At 41.5% G+C, this 17,478-nt stretch overlaps 2 protein-coding genes across 2 annotated transcripts in view; both read left to right on the forward strand.

Annotated features, from left to right (window-relative positions):
- Positions 1-15,288, forward strand: part of LOC132393010 (uncharacterized) — a 73,868-nt gene extending 58,580 nt beyond the window's left edge. Inside the window, exons 4-6 of the mRNA XM_059967696.1 lie at positions 6,245-6,394; positions 13,623-13,762; positions 14,832-15,288. Coding sequence (XP_059823679.1) covers positions 6,245-6,394; positions 13,623-13,762; positions 14,832-15,053 — 512 coding nt within the window. The 3' untranslated portion in view covers positions 15,054-15,288. The remainder of the gene's footprint in view (positions 1-6,244; positions 6,395-13,622; positions 13,763-14,831) is intronic.
- On the forward strand, positions 2,154-2,717 carry LOC132392314 (uncharacterized protein DDB_G0271670-like; the record flags this gene model as incomplete). Its single annotated transcript, XM_059966137.1, has 1 exon — positions 2,154-2,717. A coding segment is annotated over one exon (564 nt), but the record flags the coding sequence as incomplete, so codon positions are not given.
- Positions 15,289-17,478: the final 2,190 nt, after the last annotated feature.

The following is a 17,478-nucleotide window of genomic DNA, read 5'->3' on the forward strand; positions in this document are numbered from 1 at the left end:
GACATTGATCAGAGAATCAGGGCGAATGGGAGGTGGCTTGGTGTAGAGTCAGGAAGGGACAACATGGAAACTTACACAACAGTAATTCTATTTTATTCTCCCTGCATTTCTTTCAACAGTCCCAGATTACACACTAGGGGCCAACTAACCTTGCAACCTATGCATAGTTAGGGGAGGAAACCAGAACATCAATAGAATGAACATAAATTTCTCCTTCTTCAGTAAGTTCTCTCCCCTCCTCCTTCTTTCATTTTCCATTCCCCATTCTGGCTCCCCTTTTACCTCTTCTTTTCTTCTCACCTGCCCATCACTCCCTCTGCTTCCCTTCCCCTTTCCCCATGATTCACTGTCCTCTCCTATCAGATCAGATCCTTTCTTCTTCAGCCATTTACCTGTTCAACCTATCACCTCCCAGCTTCTGGCCACCCCCCACCCCTTCACCCTGGTTTCACCTGTACTACCCATCTCCCCACCTTCTTATTCTGGCTTCTGTCCCCCTCCTTTCCAATCCTGATGAAGGATCTCTGCCCAAAATGTATAACATTTATTTCTCTTCATAGATGTTGCCTGACCTGCTAAGTTCCTCCAGTATTTTCTGTTTAAGAGAACCATCACATGATTAGGTTGGTGGGTGAGGGGTATTCAGTCACTGCCCAAAGGAATTGATAACTGTTATCATTTCAGTGGATCTGTCCTGGGCCCAACACATAAATGCAATTACAAAGAAAGCACAGCAATGCCTCTACTGATTAGAAGTTTGTGAAAATTCAGCATGTCACCCAAAATTTTGATAGACTTCTGTAGATGAGTGGTGGAGAGTTTATTGACTGGTTGCATCACAGCCTGGTATGGAAATACCAATGCCCTTGAATGGAAAAATCTACAAAAAGTAATAGATATAGCCCTCCCCACATTGAGCACAACTACATAGGAAAGCAGGAAAACAGCATTCATCATCAGGATCCCCACCATCCTGGCTGTGCTCTTTTCTTGCTGCTGCCATCAGAAAAAAAGGTACAGGAACCTCAGGATTCACACCACCAGGTTCAGGAACAATTACCCCTCAACCATCGGGCTCTTGAACCAGAAGGGATAACTTCACTCACCCAGTCACTGAGCTGTTTCCACAACTTATGGACTCATTTTCATGGACCTTTCATCTCACCTTCTCAATATCTATTGCTTGTTTGTCTATTTATTCTTTTTTTCTTCTTCTTTTGTATTTGCAATTTGTTGTCTTTTGCACATTGGTTGTTTTTTGCCCTGGTGGGCGTGATCTTTCACTGATTCTATTAGGAGTCCTGTATTTTCTGAGTATGCCTACAAGAAAACATCTCAGGATTGTATATGCAATTTGAGAAGAAGAAGCTAAAGTCAGATGCATCACTATTGAAGTGGAGTAAAGGGAATTACAGAGGCTTGAGAGAGTGGCTGGCAAAAGTTGAATGGAAGGGGACACTAGCAAGGATGATGGCATAGCAGCAATAGCTGGAGTTTCTAGGAGAAATTCGGAAGATTCAGGATCAATAGATACATCCTAAAGAAGAGGGAGTATTTTAAAGGCAGGGTGATGCAAGGGAAGTCAAAGCCAATGTAAAAGGTAAAAGAGAAGGTATTTAATATTGCAAAACTTAGTGGCAAGTGTCAAGGAGCAGAAGTGAGTACAATTGTTATTACTAGGGAGATGGTGCTTGGGAAACTGAAAGATCTGAAGGTAAATAAGTCACCTGGATCTGATGGACTACACCTCAGGGTTTGAAAGGATATAGCTGAAGAAATTGTGTATACATTAGTAATGACATTTCAAGATTGAATTCAGACTGGCATGGTTTCAGAGGACTGAAAAATTGCAAATGTCATGCCACTTCAAGAACAAAGAAAGGCAGAAGAAAAAAATATATAGGCCAGTTAGTCTGACCTCACTGGTTGTGAAGATGTGGAATTGATTGTAAAGGATGTGGTCTCAGGGTACTTGGAGGCACATGATAAAATAGACTAAAGCCAGCATGGTTTCCTCAAGGAGAAATCCGTTGGAATTCTTTGAAGAAAGCAGTGAACACTACATCACTTTTTAAAATATATATTATTTATGTTTTTCCATGATTGTTAATCTATTCAGTATACATATACTGCAATTTATTTATTTATCTTCTTCTCCTTCTTCTTCTTCTTCTTCTTCTTCTTCTTCTTCTTCTTCTTCTTCTTCTTCTTCTTCTTCTTCTTCTTCTTCTTCTTCTTCTTCTTCTTCTTCTTCTTCTTCTTCCTCTTCTCCTTCTTCTTCTTCTTCTTCTTCTTCCTCTTCTCCTTCTTCTTCTTCTTCTTCCTCTTCTTCTTCTTCTCCTTCTTCTTCTCCTTCTTCTTCTTCTTCTTCTTCTTCTTCTTCTTCTTCTTCTTCTCCTTCTTCTTCTTCTTCTCCTTCTTCTCCTTCTTCTTCTTCTTCTTCTTCTTCTCCTTCTTCTCCTTCTTCTTCTTCCTCTTCTTCTCCTTCTCCTTCTTCTTCTTCTTCTTCTTCTCCTTCTTCTTCTTCTTCTCCTCCTTCTTCTTCTTCTTCTTCTTCTTCTTCTTCTTCTTCTCCTTCTTCTCCTTCTTCTCCTTCTTCTCCTTCTTCTTCTTCTTCTTCTCCTTCTCCTTCTTCTTCTTCTCCTTCTTCTTCTTCTTCTTCTTCTTCTTCTTCTTCTTCTTCTTCTTCTTCTTCTTCTTCTTCTTCTTCTTCTTCTTCTTCTTCTATATTATGTATTTCATTGAACTGCTGCTGCTAAGTTAAGAAATTCCACAACACCTGCTAGTGGTAATAAACCTAATTCTGATTCTGGTTCTGAAATAACAAACAGGATGGACGAAGGAGAATCAGTGGATGTGAAGCTACTAAACAAGGTAACAGCCCAGAATGTTACAGGGAAAATGCTAGCATGATTGGCTGGAGGCAAAGTGTGGGAATAAAGGGAGCCTTTTCAGGTTGGCTGTTGATGACTACTGGTGTTCTATAGGCATCTGTATTGGGCAAACACGAGGAAATTTGCAGATGCTGGAAATTCAAACAACACACACAAAATGCTGGTGGAACACAGCAGGCCAGGCAGCATCTATAGGGAGAAGCACTGTCAACGTTTCGGGCCGAGACCCTTTGTTAGGACCGAAACGTTGATAGTGCTTCTCCCTATAGATGCTGCCTGGCCTGCTGTGTTCCACCAGCATTTTGTGTGCGTCATCTGTATTGGGACTATTTTCTTTTACATTATACGTCAATAATTTTGCTGATGAAATTGATGGCTTTGTGACCAAGTTTACAGATGATGTAAAGATTGATGGAGGGGCAGGTAGTGTTGAAGAAGCAGAGAGGTTGCAGAAGGATTTGGATAGATGAGGAGAATTGGCAAAGAAGTGGCAGATGGAATAGTGTGGGAAAGTGTATGGTCATGCACTTTGGTAGAAGAAATAGAAGAATAGACTATTTTTAAAATGGGAAGAAAATTAACTAATATGAGGTGCAAAGGGTCTTGCATTTAAAGTAGAGGTTGATAGGTTCTTGATTACTCAGGGCGTACAAGATAAAGGGGAGAAGGCAGGGGAATGGAGTTAAGAGGAAAATGGATCAGCCATGATGAAATGAAATGATGGAGCAGACTTGATGAAAATGAAAGCAAAATATCCTGATGCAGGGTTCTGACTGAAACATTGAATACTCTCATCTAGCCCTCCCCATCCAACCGCTCAACCTACAGAGTTCTTCCAACAGACTGTTTGTTGCTCTGGATTCTACATCTGCAGTCTCTTATGTGTCCTGTCTAAAATCTAAAGCTATTGCTGTCAGTGTGACTCGTCTCTCACATAGACTGCCATAGGAGTTCATGTCTGGTCTGTTATAAGCCAAAGTGCATTCATACAGATTTTCCTCTCTGCTCCAACTTCCAGGACTGTGTACTTTCCATTAATTTAATGAAACACTTTAAAACTTAATACAATTATCTAAAATTAACTCAGAAGTATGAGGTGGGGGGGGGAAACACTAGTGCTTTGGTGTAAAAATGAATGTCAAAATTTGTACTTTGTTCCTTCAGCATAGTGAAGATTTCTCCATCTCCAAGGGAATGCGACTGTATATTTCACTAAGGTAGCAGATTTTACAGTTTTTCTTGATGGATATAGTACCTAACTATCAGGCAGTGGATGGGTGTTCAGCTTACCTGTGCTGAACAATTTTTTAGCCTTAGGCTACACTGTGTGGCAGCATAGCAATTAGCACAACACTGTTACAGTGCCTGTCAGTAGTCTGAGACTGGGGCTGTGGAGAAGGCTTACATAGAGTAAGGTCACCTGTGTACAAACTGGCTCAGGACTGCTCAGTGTTCAATACTTGTATTAGGCACACAATGGCTGTTACATCCCTCAGAATCAGAACCAAGGCACTGGTATTATGCGGCAGCAGTACATTGCAATACATAATAGAAACTGAATTACTATATATATTTTTTTTTAAGTTAAATTCAATTAAATAGGTAGTGCAAAAATTAAAAAAGTAGGGAGGTAGTTTTCATTGTCCATTAAGAAATCTGATGGCATTGGGGAAGAAACTGTTGCTGTTCACTGAAAAGGTGGCTCCTGTACCACCTCTGATGGTAGCAATGAGAAGGGGGCATGTCCTGGGTGATGGGGATCCTTAATGACAGATGCTGTCTTTTGATACATCGCTCCTTGAAGATTTCCTGGATATTACAGAGACTAGTGCTGACTGAGTTTATAACTTCCTGCAGCTTGCTGCTGTGGCACCACCACCCATAAAAGGTGTTGAGTTCATCTGGGAGTGAAGCATCACAGTCATTCGTGATGTTGTAGGAAGTAATGGCCCCCGAACCCTACAAGAGCTGACATACATCTATTTCTGTCTCTAACCTCCACTGGAATTGTTCCTTTGCTTTTGAGATACCCCTCTGTAAGTCATCCCTGGCCTCCTTGCATAGTCCTGGGTTGCCAGACTTGAATGCCACAGATCTAGCCCTCAGCAAACTATGAGCTTCTTGGTTCACCCACGGCTTTTGATTTGGGTATGTATAGTAAGTTCTTGCATGCACATGCTCATCCATATAGGTTTTAATGAAGCTGGTAACAACTGTGGTGTACTCATTCACACTCAAAGATGAATCCCTGAATGCAGTCCAGTACAGCAAGTCAAAGCAGTAAGCACCCCTGCACCTCCCTTGTCCATACCATCTTGCTACCGGTGCTGCAGTTTGCAGTCTCTGTCTATAATCATGGAGTAAAAGTACAGCAGAGTGATCAGACTTTCCAAAGTGTTGGTGTGGGGTGCACAGTTAAGTGGTCCAGTGTGTTGGCTGCTCTGGCCCTCAAGTGATATGTTAGTGATAATTATTTAGAGTCTTTTTCATCTGGTGGAAATCCCCCAAAATGACAGGAAAGGCATCAGGGTGCGCTGTTTCATTGCATCACTCAGTTCATCCAGAGCTTGTCTGACATGGGCCTGAGGCAGAATCTACCCTGCTCCAAGGTGATGGAGTTAACTCCAGTGGCACTTAATTGCCAGGTGTTCCAGATTGGATGAGCAGGGATGGTGCAGATCCATCGAGTTTGTATATCACAACCGTAAACCATAAAGCATACTCCACCTTTTCTGCCATTGAAAAACTCAGCACTCCTATCTTGATGGTGAATTGTGAAACCAGTGAGTTGTATTGCTGTGTCCAGAAAGGCGGGGCAAATCCAAGTGTCTGTAAAACCAAAAATACCACATCCCTTTGGTACAGAAATCTTGCTCTGAGATCTTCGATTTTATTTACCACATAATGTATGTTTGCCAACAGAATATTCAGCAGTGGAAGTGGAAATCCTCATCTTCTTAAATGAACCCTTCAGCGTGGCATCCTCTTTTCCGCTGTCTTAAAGGGGAACTGCACTTGTAACTGGAGACTGCCATCCGAGATTCGTCGACTCTGAGCTGCTAGATTTTTTTAAATGTCACTTACTGTATTGCCTGTGGCTGTAGCTGTGGATTTCAGCTGTAGCAGTCTAAAATGTGAATATTAGATTATTTCAATCAGGGCTTAATGGCATCCCAGAAGTGGAAAAAGATATTTGGGTATTGCCTGATTGTTATGAAGTTGATAATAAGAGAAAGTTATTTTAATTAAATATTAATCTTCTTGACATGATCAAGCTTTCAGTGCCAGAATTTCTATGCCTTTCAAAGATTAAGACCTATTATTAACAATCATCTGCTTTCTTTCTGCAGAAGAATTATCTCCCAATGAATGCTGTGGGATGATACTGAAAGTAATGAACAGTGATTGTCCATTTCTAATTCATAATGAGCGAGATCAGTACCTTCGACCTGGCAGCAACCGCAAAAGAATAGTTCTTAGTCGGCAGAATTCTGAGTCTGGTAAGTGTCATCTTTAAACAGTTTAACAGATATGCTCACAGGATCACTGGTTCTCTACAATATATACAATAGGTAGCTTCTTCCCACTTCAGTGCAGTCATCTTAGTTTTAAGAAACTTCTTGGAACACTTGTTTAAGTCCATCTCTTATTACTTTTTAGATCTGTAGTCTCTTAGGTCTCTACATTTTAGTGTGATCATTTCATGATAGATGTCAAGAACAGTTCTTAGTACACTTTTCATCTCCCAATTGACCCAGTTGTGGCCCTGTCTTTTATTTGTCTCTCTGAACTGCTCTTTCTCTAACTGTAACATTAGATTCTGCATTGTTTTCTTTTTACAATATCTTTTTTCAGTATAATTTTTGAATGGCATGCAAAACAAAGTTTATCATCTTACTCACATGACAATACAGCAATATTCTATCAAACTAAGATGGTAGTGCTGGAGAGGTCTGAAGCTCACAAAGAATTTTATAGTCTCACAGCATCTGAAGCATTATTTCTGAATGCTTGCTTCTTCCTTATAAATCCACTAAACTGGTCCTTGATGATGAGCCCTTGCTTCCCTCAGCACTGAGCTGCACTCCTAAATTGCCCACACGTTGCTTGGACAAACGGTGCCCACTCTCAATATACGGGATGGACTCATGGTGAACCATGATCTGTCTTCCAATTATTTAGTGAGTCTGATATCTGGGCCTCTGGGCCAATATGCTGATATTTCAATGGCCTTAATCAGACTGCATTTGGAATATTGCAGGCAATTTTGGGCTTAGTATTTAACAAAAGATGTACTGGGCAGGGGAGGGTTTAGAATGAAAGGCTTCACTTAGGGGATGCCTCTTGGCTTGAACTTGTTGGCAGTCAGTAAGGTGGAGTGGGTGGGAAAATCTCACTGAAACCTACTGAATCCTGAAAAGCCAGGATAGAGTGGACATGGAGAGAATGCTCTTATTAATAGGATAGTCTAGGATCCAGAGGCATAGCCTCAGAATAAAAAGACATCCGTTTGGACCTGAGATGAGGAGGAATTTCTTCAGTCAGAGGGTATTGAATGTCTGGAATTCGTTGCCACAGAGGGCTATGGAGGCCAAGTCATTGAGCGTATTTAAGACAAAGACTGATAGAATTTTGATTGGCAATAGGGTTGGGGTTATGGGGAGAAGGTGGGAGAATGGGGTTGAGAAAAAAGAACAGCCACGATTGAATGCCAGAGCAGACTCAATGGGTGGAATAGTCTAATTCTGCTCTTGTATCTACACCATGGTACACATCTAGGAGAGATCAGGACAGTAGTGGCCATAACCAGCAGTGTGAGTGAAATGAAAAGAGGTGATGGTCTGTGCTGGCTTAGAGATTAGAAACTGGATCAACACCAACCTCTGCTGGGTTTTGACAGGAAACATTAAAAATTCATTCCAGTAGCCCACCTCCTACAATGCTTCCTGACCCACTCAGTTTCTAAACACAAAAATACAACTGCAGATGCTGTGGATCAAAGAATACGCACACAACGCTGGAAGAACTCAGCAGGTCAGGCAGCATCTGTGAGAAAAGAGTAGCCAACGTTTCGGGCCGAGACCTGATGAAGGGTCTCAGCCCGAAAAGTTGGCTACTCTTTTCTCACGGATGCTGCCTGACCTGCAGAATTCTTCCAGCATTGTGTACGCCACTCAGTTTCTGTAGTGCCTTGTTTTATTGCTTTGGAGTTCCTCGAGCAAGTTTGTGTTTCAGACTCCAATATCTGCAGTATCTCCAATATCTCTTGTTTCTCAAGCTCATCACCTCCTGAAGGTGGCAAAGAAGAATTTTGGCATGTTTCCTATGGTAGGGGATTCTAAGACCAGAGGAGACAGCCTCAGAATTGAGAGGCATCCATTTAGAAGCGATATGAGCAGGAATTTCTTTAGCCAGAGGGTGATGAAACTGTTGCCACAGGTGACTCTGGTGGACAGGATATTGGATGTATTTAAAATGGAGGTTGATAGGTTCTTGATAAGTTAGGGCATGGAAGGTTATGGGGAGAAGGCAAGAGAATGGGGTTGAGATGGAAATGGATTAGCCATGATGAAATGGCGAAGCAGATTGTTGGGCTGAATGACTTAAATCCTCAGGGCCTGACAAGGTGACTAGCAGAAATATTTAAATCATCCTTAGCCACGGGTGAGGTGCTAGAGGACTGGAGGATAGCTAATGTTTAAGAAAGGCTGTAAGAATAAGCTAAGAAATGTCAGTAAGCCTGACATCAGTAATGGGAAGGTTATTGGAAGCTATTGTAAGGGACCAGATAAATACAAGAGTCTGAGGGTAGACAGGAATGATCGGGGATAATCAACATGGCTTTGTGCATGTCTAACCAATCTTACAAGGCATTTAGAGGAAGTTATCAGGAAAGTTGATGAAGGCAAGGCAGTGGATGTTGTCTACCTGGACTTCAGCAACTTTGACAAGGTGCCGGATAGGAGGGTGGTCAAGAACATTCAGCCATCTTGCACTCAAGGTGAGACAGTAAATTGGATTAGACATTTGTGGGAGAAGCGAGAGAGTTGTTGTAAATGGTTGTCTCAACTACTTGAGGACTGTAACACAAAATAGATGGGCCGAAGTCCCTGTTTTGTGCTGTAGTGTTCTATGACTCAATGGCTCTATGCTGTTTTCGATTTCGCTTGTCAGCCACAGTTGTCTCATCCTCTCTTTAGAATACTTCTTCATCTTTGAGATATATTTATCCAGCACCTACTGAATTGCCCCATAAACTCCAGCCATTTTGCTCTGTCATCATCCCTGCTACTGTCCACTTCCAATCAACTTTGGCCAGCTGCTCTCTCATGCCTCTGTAGTTCCCTTTACTCCACAGTAATACTGATATGCCTGACTTTATCTTCTCCCTCTCAAACTGCAGGGTGAATTCTATTCTGTTATGGTCACTGAATCCTAAGGATTCCTTTACCTTAAGGTTCCTAATCAAATCTGATTCACTGCACAACACCCCATCCAGAATTGTATTTCCTCTCGTGGGCTTTCCAGTCCTGCTGAAGGGTCTCAGCCCGAAACGTTGACTGCACTCTTTTCCATAGATGCTGCCTAGCCTGCTGAGTCCTTCCACTTTGTATGTGTTGCTTGGAATTCCAGCATCTGGAGATTTTCTCTTGTTTGAATTTCTTATTCGATATTGGAAAAACCAAAGAGCTGCTTATTGACTACAGGAAGAGGACACCAGATGTGCACAAGCCAGTTCTCGTCAGAGGTGGAGAGGGTCAGCAACTTTAAATTCCTCAAAATTATCATTCCAGAAGACCTGTCCTAGGTCCAACATGTAAGTGCCATTACAAAAGAAGCTCAGGAGCACCTTTTAGAAGTTCTTAGAAGTTTGTAAACCAGACAACATGTCATCTAAAACTTTGACTAACTTCTCTGGATGCATGGTGGAGAGTTTACTGACTGGTTGCATCATAGCATGGAAACATCAATGCCCTTGAATGGAAAAGCATGCAAAAATTAGTGGATGCAGTCCAGTTCATCACAGGTAAAGCCCTCCACACCATTGAGTACATTTGCAAGGAGCAGTGTCGCAGGAAAACAGGGAACCCCGTCACCCAGGTCATGCTGTCTTCTTGCTGCATTCATCAGGAAGGAGGTACAAAAGCTTCCAGAGCCATATCTGCAGGTTCAGGAACAGTTGTTACATGCCGACCATCAGCTCTTGAACCAGGAAGGATAACTTCATTCACACCAATATTGAACTGTTTCCACAACTTTTCGATCACTTTCTAGGACTCTTCATCTCATTTTCTTGATATTATTTATTGATTGTTAATTGTTGTTTTTTTCTTTCAGTATTTGCACAGTTTGTTATATTTTGCACATTGGTTGTCCGTCTGTCTTGTTATGTGTGGTGTTTCATTGATTCTATTTTGATTCTGAACATTGAAGCATAGAAAACCTACAGCACGATACAGGCCCTTTGGCCCACAAAGTTGCGCCGAACATGTCCCTACCTTAGAAATCACCAGGCTTACCCATAGCTCTCTATTTTTCTAAGCTCCATGTACCTATCCAAAAGTCTCTTAAAAGACCCTATCATATCCGCCTCCACCACCATTTCTGGAAGCCCGTTCCATGCACTCACCGCTCTCTTGAGTAAAAAAACTAACCCCTGATACCTCCTCTGTACCTACTCCCCAGCACCTTAAATCTGTGTCCTCCTGTGGCAACCATTTCAGCCCTGGGAAAAGCCTCTGACTAGCCACACAATCAATGCCTCTCATCATTTGTATTAGTATTTACTGTAAATGTTCACAAGAAAATGTATCCCAGGGTAGTAATCATGGCATTTATGTAATTTGATAATAAATTGGCTTTGAACTTTGATTACAGAGACCTGTTTGTGACTGGCAGCTCAACATTTCTGGGTTTTGTTGTTTTGGATGTGATAGAGAGGGGGTAAAAGAGGTGGAGGGATGCACTACTGATAAGGGAAAATATCACATCAGTACTCGGAGAGGGCGCTTCGGAAGGCTCATCCACAGAGGCAATTTTGGTGGTTCTTGGAAATACAAATGTTTAGGTGTAATTATGCTGATGGGATTACTATATACTATGTAAAAAACACAAAATTCTGGAGAAGTAGACCTACTCCTCATCTTTCTTTCTCCAGACCTGCAAAAGGGTTTCAGCCCAACACATTGACTGTACTTTTTTCCATGGATGCTACCTAGCCTGCTGAGCTCCTCTAGCATTTTGTACATGTTGCTCGGATTTCCAGAATCTGCAAATTTTCTTTTGTTAGTTACTGTGTATTATTGTCCATCTCGCCAATACTCACTGAGAGGTGAAGAAACAGATTATGGAAAGGTGCGGAAACATAGGATTGTCATGGGGGGATTTTAACTTCCTCAGTATTTATTAAGATCTCCTTAATGCAGAAGCTTAGTGCAGAATTTCTTCAATGAATCCATGAATGGTTATTAAAACAGTATGTGGAGAGGTCAACTGGACGAGAAAACGTACTGGACCTGATTTTGGGAAATGGTGACGGACCTGATAGGGTGTGAATAATGATTGAAACTCTTTATGTTTTCATGTAGTTATGAGTGAGGATGAACAGACCTTGTGGGGGAGAGCAAATTATGACTGGATAAAGTAGGACTTAATGGGTATTGATTGGGAGGAGCTGCTGTTGGATAGGTCCACTTCTAACTAGTGGGATTTGTTTAAAGACCAGATGAGGAGAGCTTGGGATTGGCATATTCTGGTAAGGAGTAAGGACAAGGATGGTAAGGTAAGGAAACTTTGGATGTCCCAAGAGGCCTACATTTAGTCAGAAAGTTAACAAAAGCATATATATGGTTAATAAACAAAAATCAGACTGAGCTCTTGTAGGATATAAAGGCAGCAGGAAAGTGCTCAAGCACATTATTAGGAAGGCCAAAAAAAAAAGGCCATGAAATGATCTTGGGGAGCAGGAATAATCCTGAAGTATTTTATACTTATAATAAGAAAAAGGGTAAGTAAGCAGAGAGTAAGATAAAGGATAGAATTTACATTTGGAATCAGAGTAAGTGACTGATGTGTTTGTGTTAGTATTTACTGAGGAGAAAAAAATTAGATGATGGTGAAAACAAAATGGAGCAGTCTGCAATTATGGAGGAGATAATGCTGGTCCTCTGAAAAGCACAGAGCTAGATAAGTCCCTAGGACCTGATGGCATATATCCCAGAATGATTCAAGAAGAAATTGAGCAATGAACGTTAATAAGGCATTTGTCAAGGCTCCTCATGGTAGGCTGATTCAGAAGATAAAGATACATTGAATCCAGGGTGAATTGCAAGTTTGGATTCAGAGCTGACTAGTTAATAGAGCACAGAATGTGGGACTGGAAGACTATTATTCTGGTTAGAGATCCACACTCTGTCGTTTCTGATCACATCAATGATTTAGATGGAAATGTAGATGGGTGGATTAGAAAATTTGCATATGACACCAAGACTGGAGTAGTGTAAAAGACTATCAAATTATCCAACTGCACATAGATCAGTTACAGACATGAGCAGAGAAATAGCAGATTGAGTTTAATCTGACCAGGTATGAGGAGTTGCACTTTACTAGGCCAGAAGAAAGGCAAGTATACAGTTCATGGCAAGCCCATTAATGGTACAGAGGGATATTGGAGTATAGGTCCATAGTTCACTGGAAGCAGCTATGGAAGTGGATAAGGTGAGAAAGAAGGCGCATGGAATGATTGGTGGGGTAATGAGTGAAAGAATAATGAAGTCATGTAGCAGCCACATAAAACATTAGTCAGACTATGCTTGAAGTGTGGAGTTCTGTTCATAGGAAGGATGTGGAGACTGGACAGACTGTAGAGTAGGTTTACCAAGGTTGCGAAAGCAGTATGTTCTGAATGGCCTCTCCTGTGCTCTATTGTTCTCTGCAGATCAAGTCTGACTGTGTTCCGGATATATACCTTGGATTTCAACCCTCAATGTCTGCACTAAACTAAAGTCCTTCTGCCTGCATATGACCATATCCCTCTATCCACTGTGTATTCATGCGTCTATCCAACATCTCCATCTGTTTCCATCACTAGTCCTAGCAGCCCATTCTTGGCACCTGCTTCATCCTGTGTAAAAAAAAACACTTGTCCCATACTTATAACCATATAACAATTACAGCATGGAAACAGGCCATCTCGGCCCTTCTAGTCCACGCTGAACGCTTACTCCCACCTAGTCCCACCTATCTGCACTCAGCCAATAACCCTTCATTCCTTTCCTGTCCATATACCTATCCAATTTTTTTAATGACAAAATCAAACTCCTTCTTTAGATTTTCACCCATTAATTTAAATGCTTATTCCCTAGTATCTGATATTTCTGTCCTGGGAAAAAGACCCTGTCCATACCTCACATAATTTTCTAAACTCCCCTCAGCTTCTGGAGAAAACATCCCAAGGTTGTCCAGCCTCTCTTTAGCTTCTAGTCCAGGCTGGAGCCTGGTAAACCTCTTCTGTCCCCTTTCTGAGGCTCTACATTCTTCCTGGGCACCAGGAGTACATGTGATACCCCTAGAATGGCCTACCGAAGTTATATAGTATTTTTAAATGTTGCTTTGGTTGTGTGTTCTTCCTTTATTAAATAAATGTGCCCATATTAATCTGAAACAAGATGTAGAGAATGATCCACTCTTCTGGCAGCTGTTTATGACCAGCTTCCATTTTCTTCACAGCTCAAATGACTATCTTTTATTACAAGTCCAATAAGATCCCAGAGATACATTGTGGAATGCCAGTTGTGCTGAAATTCTCCAAGACCAGCTGTTTCCTGATGTGTCAGAGGGAGGGGTCCAATGTAGTGCTCAGAATACAGGTAAGTGACCGAGGAAAAAGTTTTAGAGATGTGCTCAGGTTCAAATGCTAGAATCTGGATCATAAAACGATGGAAGAATTCAGCAATTCAGGCAGTCCATTTCCCTCACTGAGTCAGCTAATACAATATTTGGGGAAGCTCACTGTCACATCAAACCAAACTAACCTATAAAACTAATATGAAGGAAGTTAGCATCTACTACCAGAGTGTTGTCGTAAAGACATGCAGCACAGAAGCAAGGCGTTCTGCCTGTCAACCCCATTCCAATCAGATTGAGCCCAGGGCATTCGAGTTCTGAATTCAATCCCGACACCATCTGTAACTAGCTTGTACATTCTCCCTGTAAGCACGCGATTTCCCTTTGTGTGTCCAGTCGCCTCTCATAGCCCAAAGACTTTCTGGTTATTAGGCTAATCGTTCACTATAAATTCTCCCCTGATTAGAGTTAAGTAGGTGGCTTGCTGGGTGGTGAGGCTCTTTGGACCGGGAAGGCCTGTCCACACTTTATCTCTAAATAGAAATAAAAACAAGATCACAGGGACCAGAGGAGTGAGAGAGAGAAGAGGGTGCTGAGAGGAGAGATAGACAGACAGACAGACAGACAGAGAAATAGAGGGAAAGAAAGAGAGGGAGGAAGAGAGGTGCTGTGAGAGTCAGTCACCGAAGGGGTGAGGAAGAGACAGAGTGTGTGTGTGTGTGTGTGTGTGTGTGTGTGTGTGTGTGTGTGTGTGTGTGTGTGTGTGTGTGTGTGTTTGTGTGTAAGAGAGAGAAACGAGGACAGAACTGGCCTAGGTTGGCATTTACAGGACATTTTTGCAGAGGGTTTCAGGAGATAAGCAGTGTTGAGGATGACATACAGAAGGAGAAACATGGGGTTGCCAGGCGCCATAAAATGAGGCAGAGTGTGCTCTGTAAGAAAAGAGGTAAATTAGGGTATAGACAAGAGTTGGAGTGAAGTTAATAGTTAACGGATAGTAAGTTAATAGTTAATGGAAAGTTACTAGCTATGGATGAGAAAAACTGTTGACTTCAGGCAGTGATTGACAGGCAGATGTCCTTTCAATCTCAGGAATGTACCTCCGAGTCGCTGAAGTGGATTCCAGAGGGAAGCCCACAATGGTGTTTCATCTTCTACATGAAGGAACGACAAGATGGCACTCTCAGCTTTGAGTCAGCACAATTCCCAGGCTGGTTTATCAACAACCTGTGGACCCAAAAGAGGGCTGAAATGAAGCAAACCATGGAAGAAAAATTAAATGCAGATTTTATCTTTGTTTTGTTAAAAGTATGAGAGTTATCACTGGTGGATATAGGAAATAAAATAATATGATTTGTTCTAAAAATGTACCTTTGTGGGCTTATGATGAATAAATCCAACTGGTGTCCTGGTGTCCAGCTGCATATGCCAGTTCAGGGAATATCCAGGTATCTCCAGCTGCCAAAGTCTTTATAATCGTTTCTCAATGTCAACTATATTTAAATGCCTAATAAATAATATTTATTAAACACATTTAAAATATTCATCTAACTCCAGCATTATTTTAGTGTTTTGATTAATTGTCAGTATATTAAAGTAAACAAAACAATGATAGATTATCTCAGATTCCATTTTTACAGATGTCCATAAGTTGCTTTTCCCTATAGGTCAGAAAATACACAAAAGTCAGTCAACATACCTGACCTCAACAGTACAGTAATGATTGGCATCAAAAATGCATGGGGTTGATAAAAAGGAACAAATACTAAAAGTGGAGAGCGAGGAGAAATTAGTTCATAGGAATGAACATTTGTGTGTTGCGATACGTGGGTTATGACTGAAGGAAAGATGGCTGGAATAGCTTAGCACTTAGCACTTAATGCTTGTCCAGTGTGTACTCCTGGCAGCTCGATCTCTCTCTCTCCCCTACTGAGAGTTGTTATGTATCCCGTAATGGGTTAAAAGAACCAGCAGAAATGGAACACACCTGAAGTCTGGTTTTGCTATAAACAAAACACTATTTATTAGTATCTACGTAATATAAAACCAGATAAATCAAACAGGTTAGCAGAGTTTATGCATATATGTGTGGAAATATAAAACCCCAAACTTCTTCAAGCTTAGGTGGTAAGTGATACAGTCTTACAATGATATAGGGATGAAGTCAGTTCAGTTCGTGATATTGAATTGAGTAGAATTGAGGAGAGTGAGAGAGGTGATTTGTTCTGCAAATAAGCGAATGTCGTTGATCTTTCCGTTGTCCTCCAAAGTCCTGTTAAAGTTACGGACTGTGACTACATAAAAGGGTACCGTCTTCATGCAGTAAAGCTATCAACGCAGGCAAGGGTTAAACACACCGATAGCCTTCCACTGATCACCCCTTTTCCACACTGAGAGCAAAATCTACCCTTTTCGTGGGCACTCAAAGCTTACCCAGTGTCTATTCCTCCTGTATTTCTGTCTGTGTCTTCCGTGTGTCTGTGTAAAAAGCCAGCTGACCTTGTATATATCCCAAACCTGCTGAACGCCAGCTGTCCATCATATAGTTCCACCCTTCCGTCACCATTGCAACTCATGAGCTGCTCGCTGCTCTCTCTTTCTGAATTAGTGGCACACGCTCTCTCTTTTTTTTAAAGGCACTGTCATAATGAATAAACCTTAGGATCTCATTACAGAGTGAACCACCGTTTTCATGCCATCTTTAATTACCCAGAAAATTAATGTAAGACTACCAATGAATCAGAATAAGATGCAGCCCACAATGAAGTTAGTCATATTACAAAGTAAACAGATGTATCTACCTTAAATACAGTATACAAACAACATAGACACATTTACACATCCCCATTACTAAAGAAATGGAATATTGCCCTGTGTATGGTGGGAAAGGCACCACAAAGCCACCCATTGTGCACTTGCTTGGTTTAGGACCTATATAATTATACATTGCCACAGGGGGAAGACATTGGAGTGTGCACACTAAGCGTAATGACAGCACTGTGACAAGGCAATATTTGTGTGTTTGCGCGCGTGCATGTAAATGTGCATATGCAAGGAGTATATTTACCAACAGAGCTCTGCATCACAGTCCGACTTCTGTACCTAGTTTGTATGTACAGTGTTCATAACTTGGCTTTTGTAACCCAAAGACAGCCTGTACTTTTGCACTTTTACCCATGTTCTATCCACAGTGGAATTTCCAGTTGAATGACATTTCAATTCCCCTTCCCATTCCCACACCATCCTGGTTTTCTGCAGCCTTTTCTGTGAGGGTGAGCCAACACAAACTGGAGGAACAACACCTTATATTCTGCCTGAGTAGTCTACAACCATATTCAAATATTGTGATTTACAAGTTTAGATGACACTCCACTTTGGTGGGGTTATTACTCCCCCTCTTCTGCTCTTTTCTCTCTCTGATCCTTCTATTTTTGACCCCTCTCCCATCCCACCTCATCACTCAGATTCATTCCCCTCCTGGTTGATCCACCCTTCACCTGCTCAATTCCCTCACAGGACCCTGTCCCTTGCACAACTCCATTTAACCATAAGACCATAAGATATAAGAGCACAATTAGGGCATTTGGCCCATCGAGTCTATTCTGCATGGCTGATGCATTTTCCCTCTCAACTCCTGTCTTTTCCCCATACCTTTTTATGCTCTAACCAATCAAGAATATGTCAAACTCTGCCTTAAATATACCCAGTGACCTGGCCTCCACAGCCACCTGTAGCAACA

Source organism: Hypanus sabinus, chromosome 4 (assembly GCF_030144855.1).
Source record: "Hypanus sabinus isolate sHypSab1 chromosome 4, sHypSab1.hap1, whole genome shotgun sequence".
Lineage (NCBI taxonomy): Eukaryota > Metazoa > Chordata > Chondrichthyes > Myliobatiformes > Dasyatidae > Hypanus > Hypanus sabinus.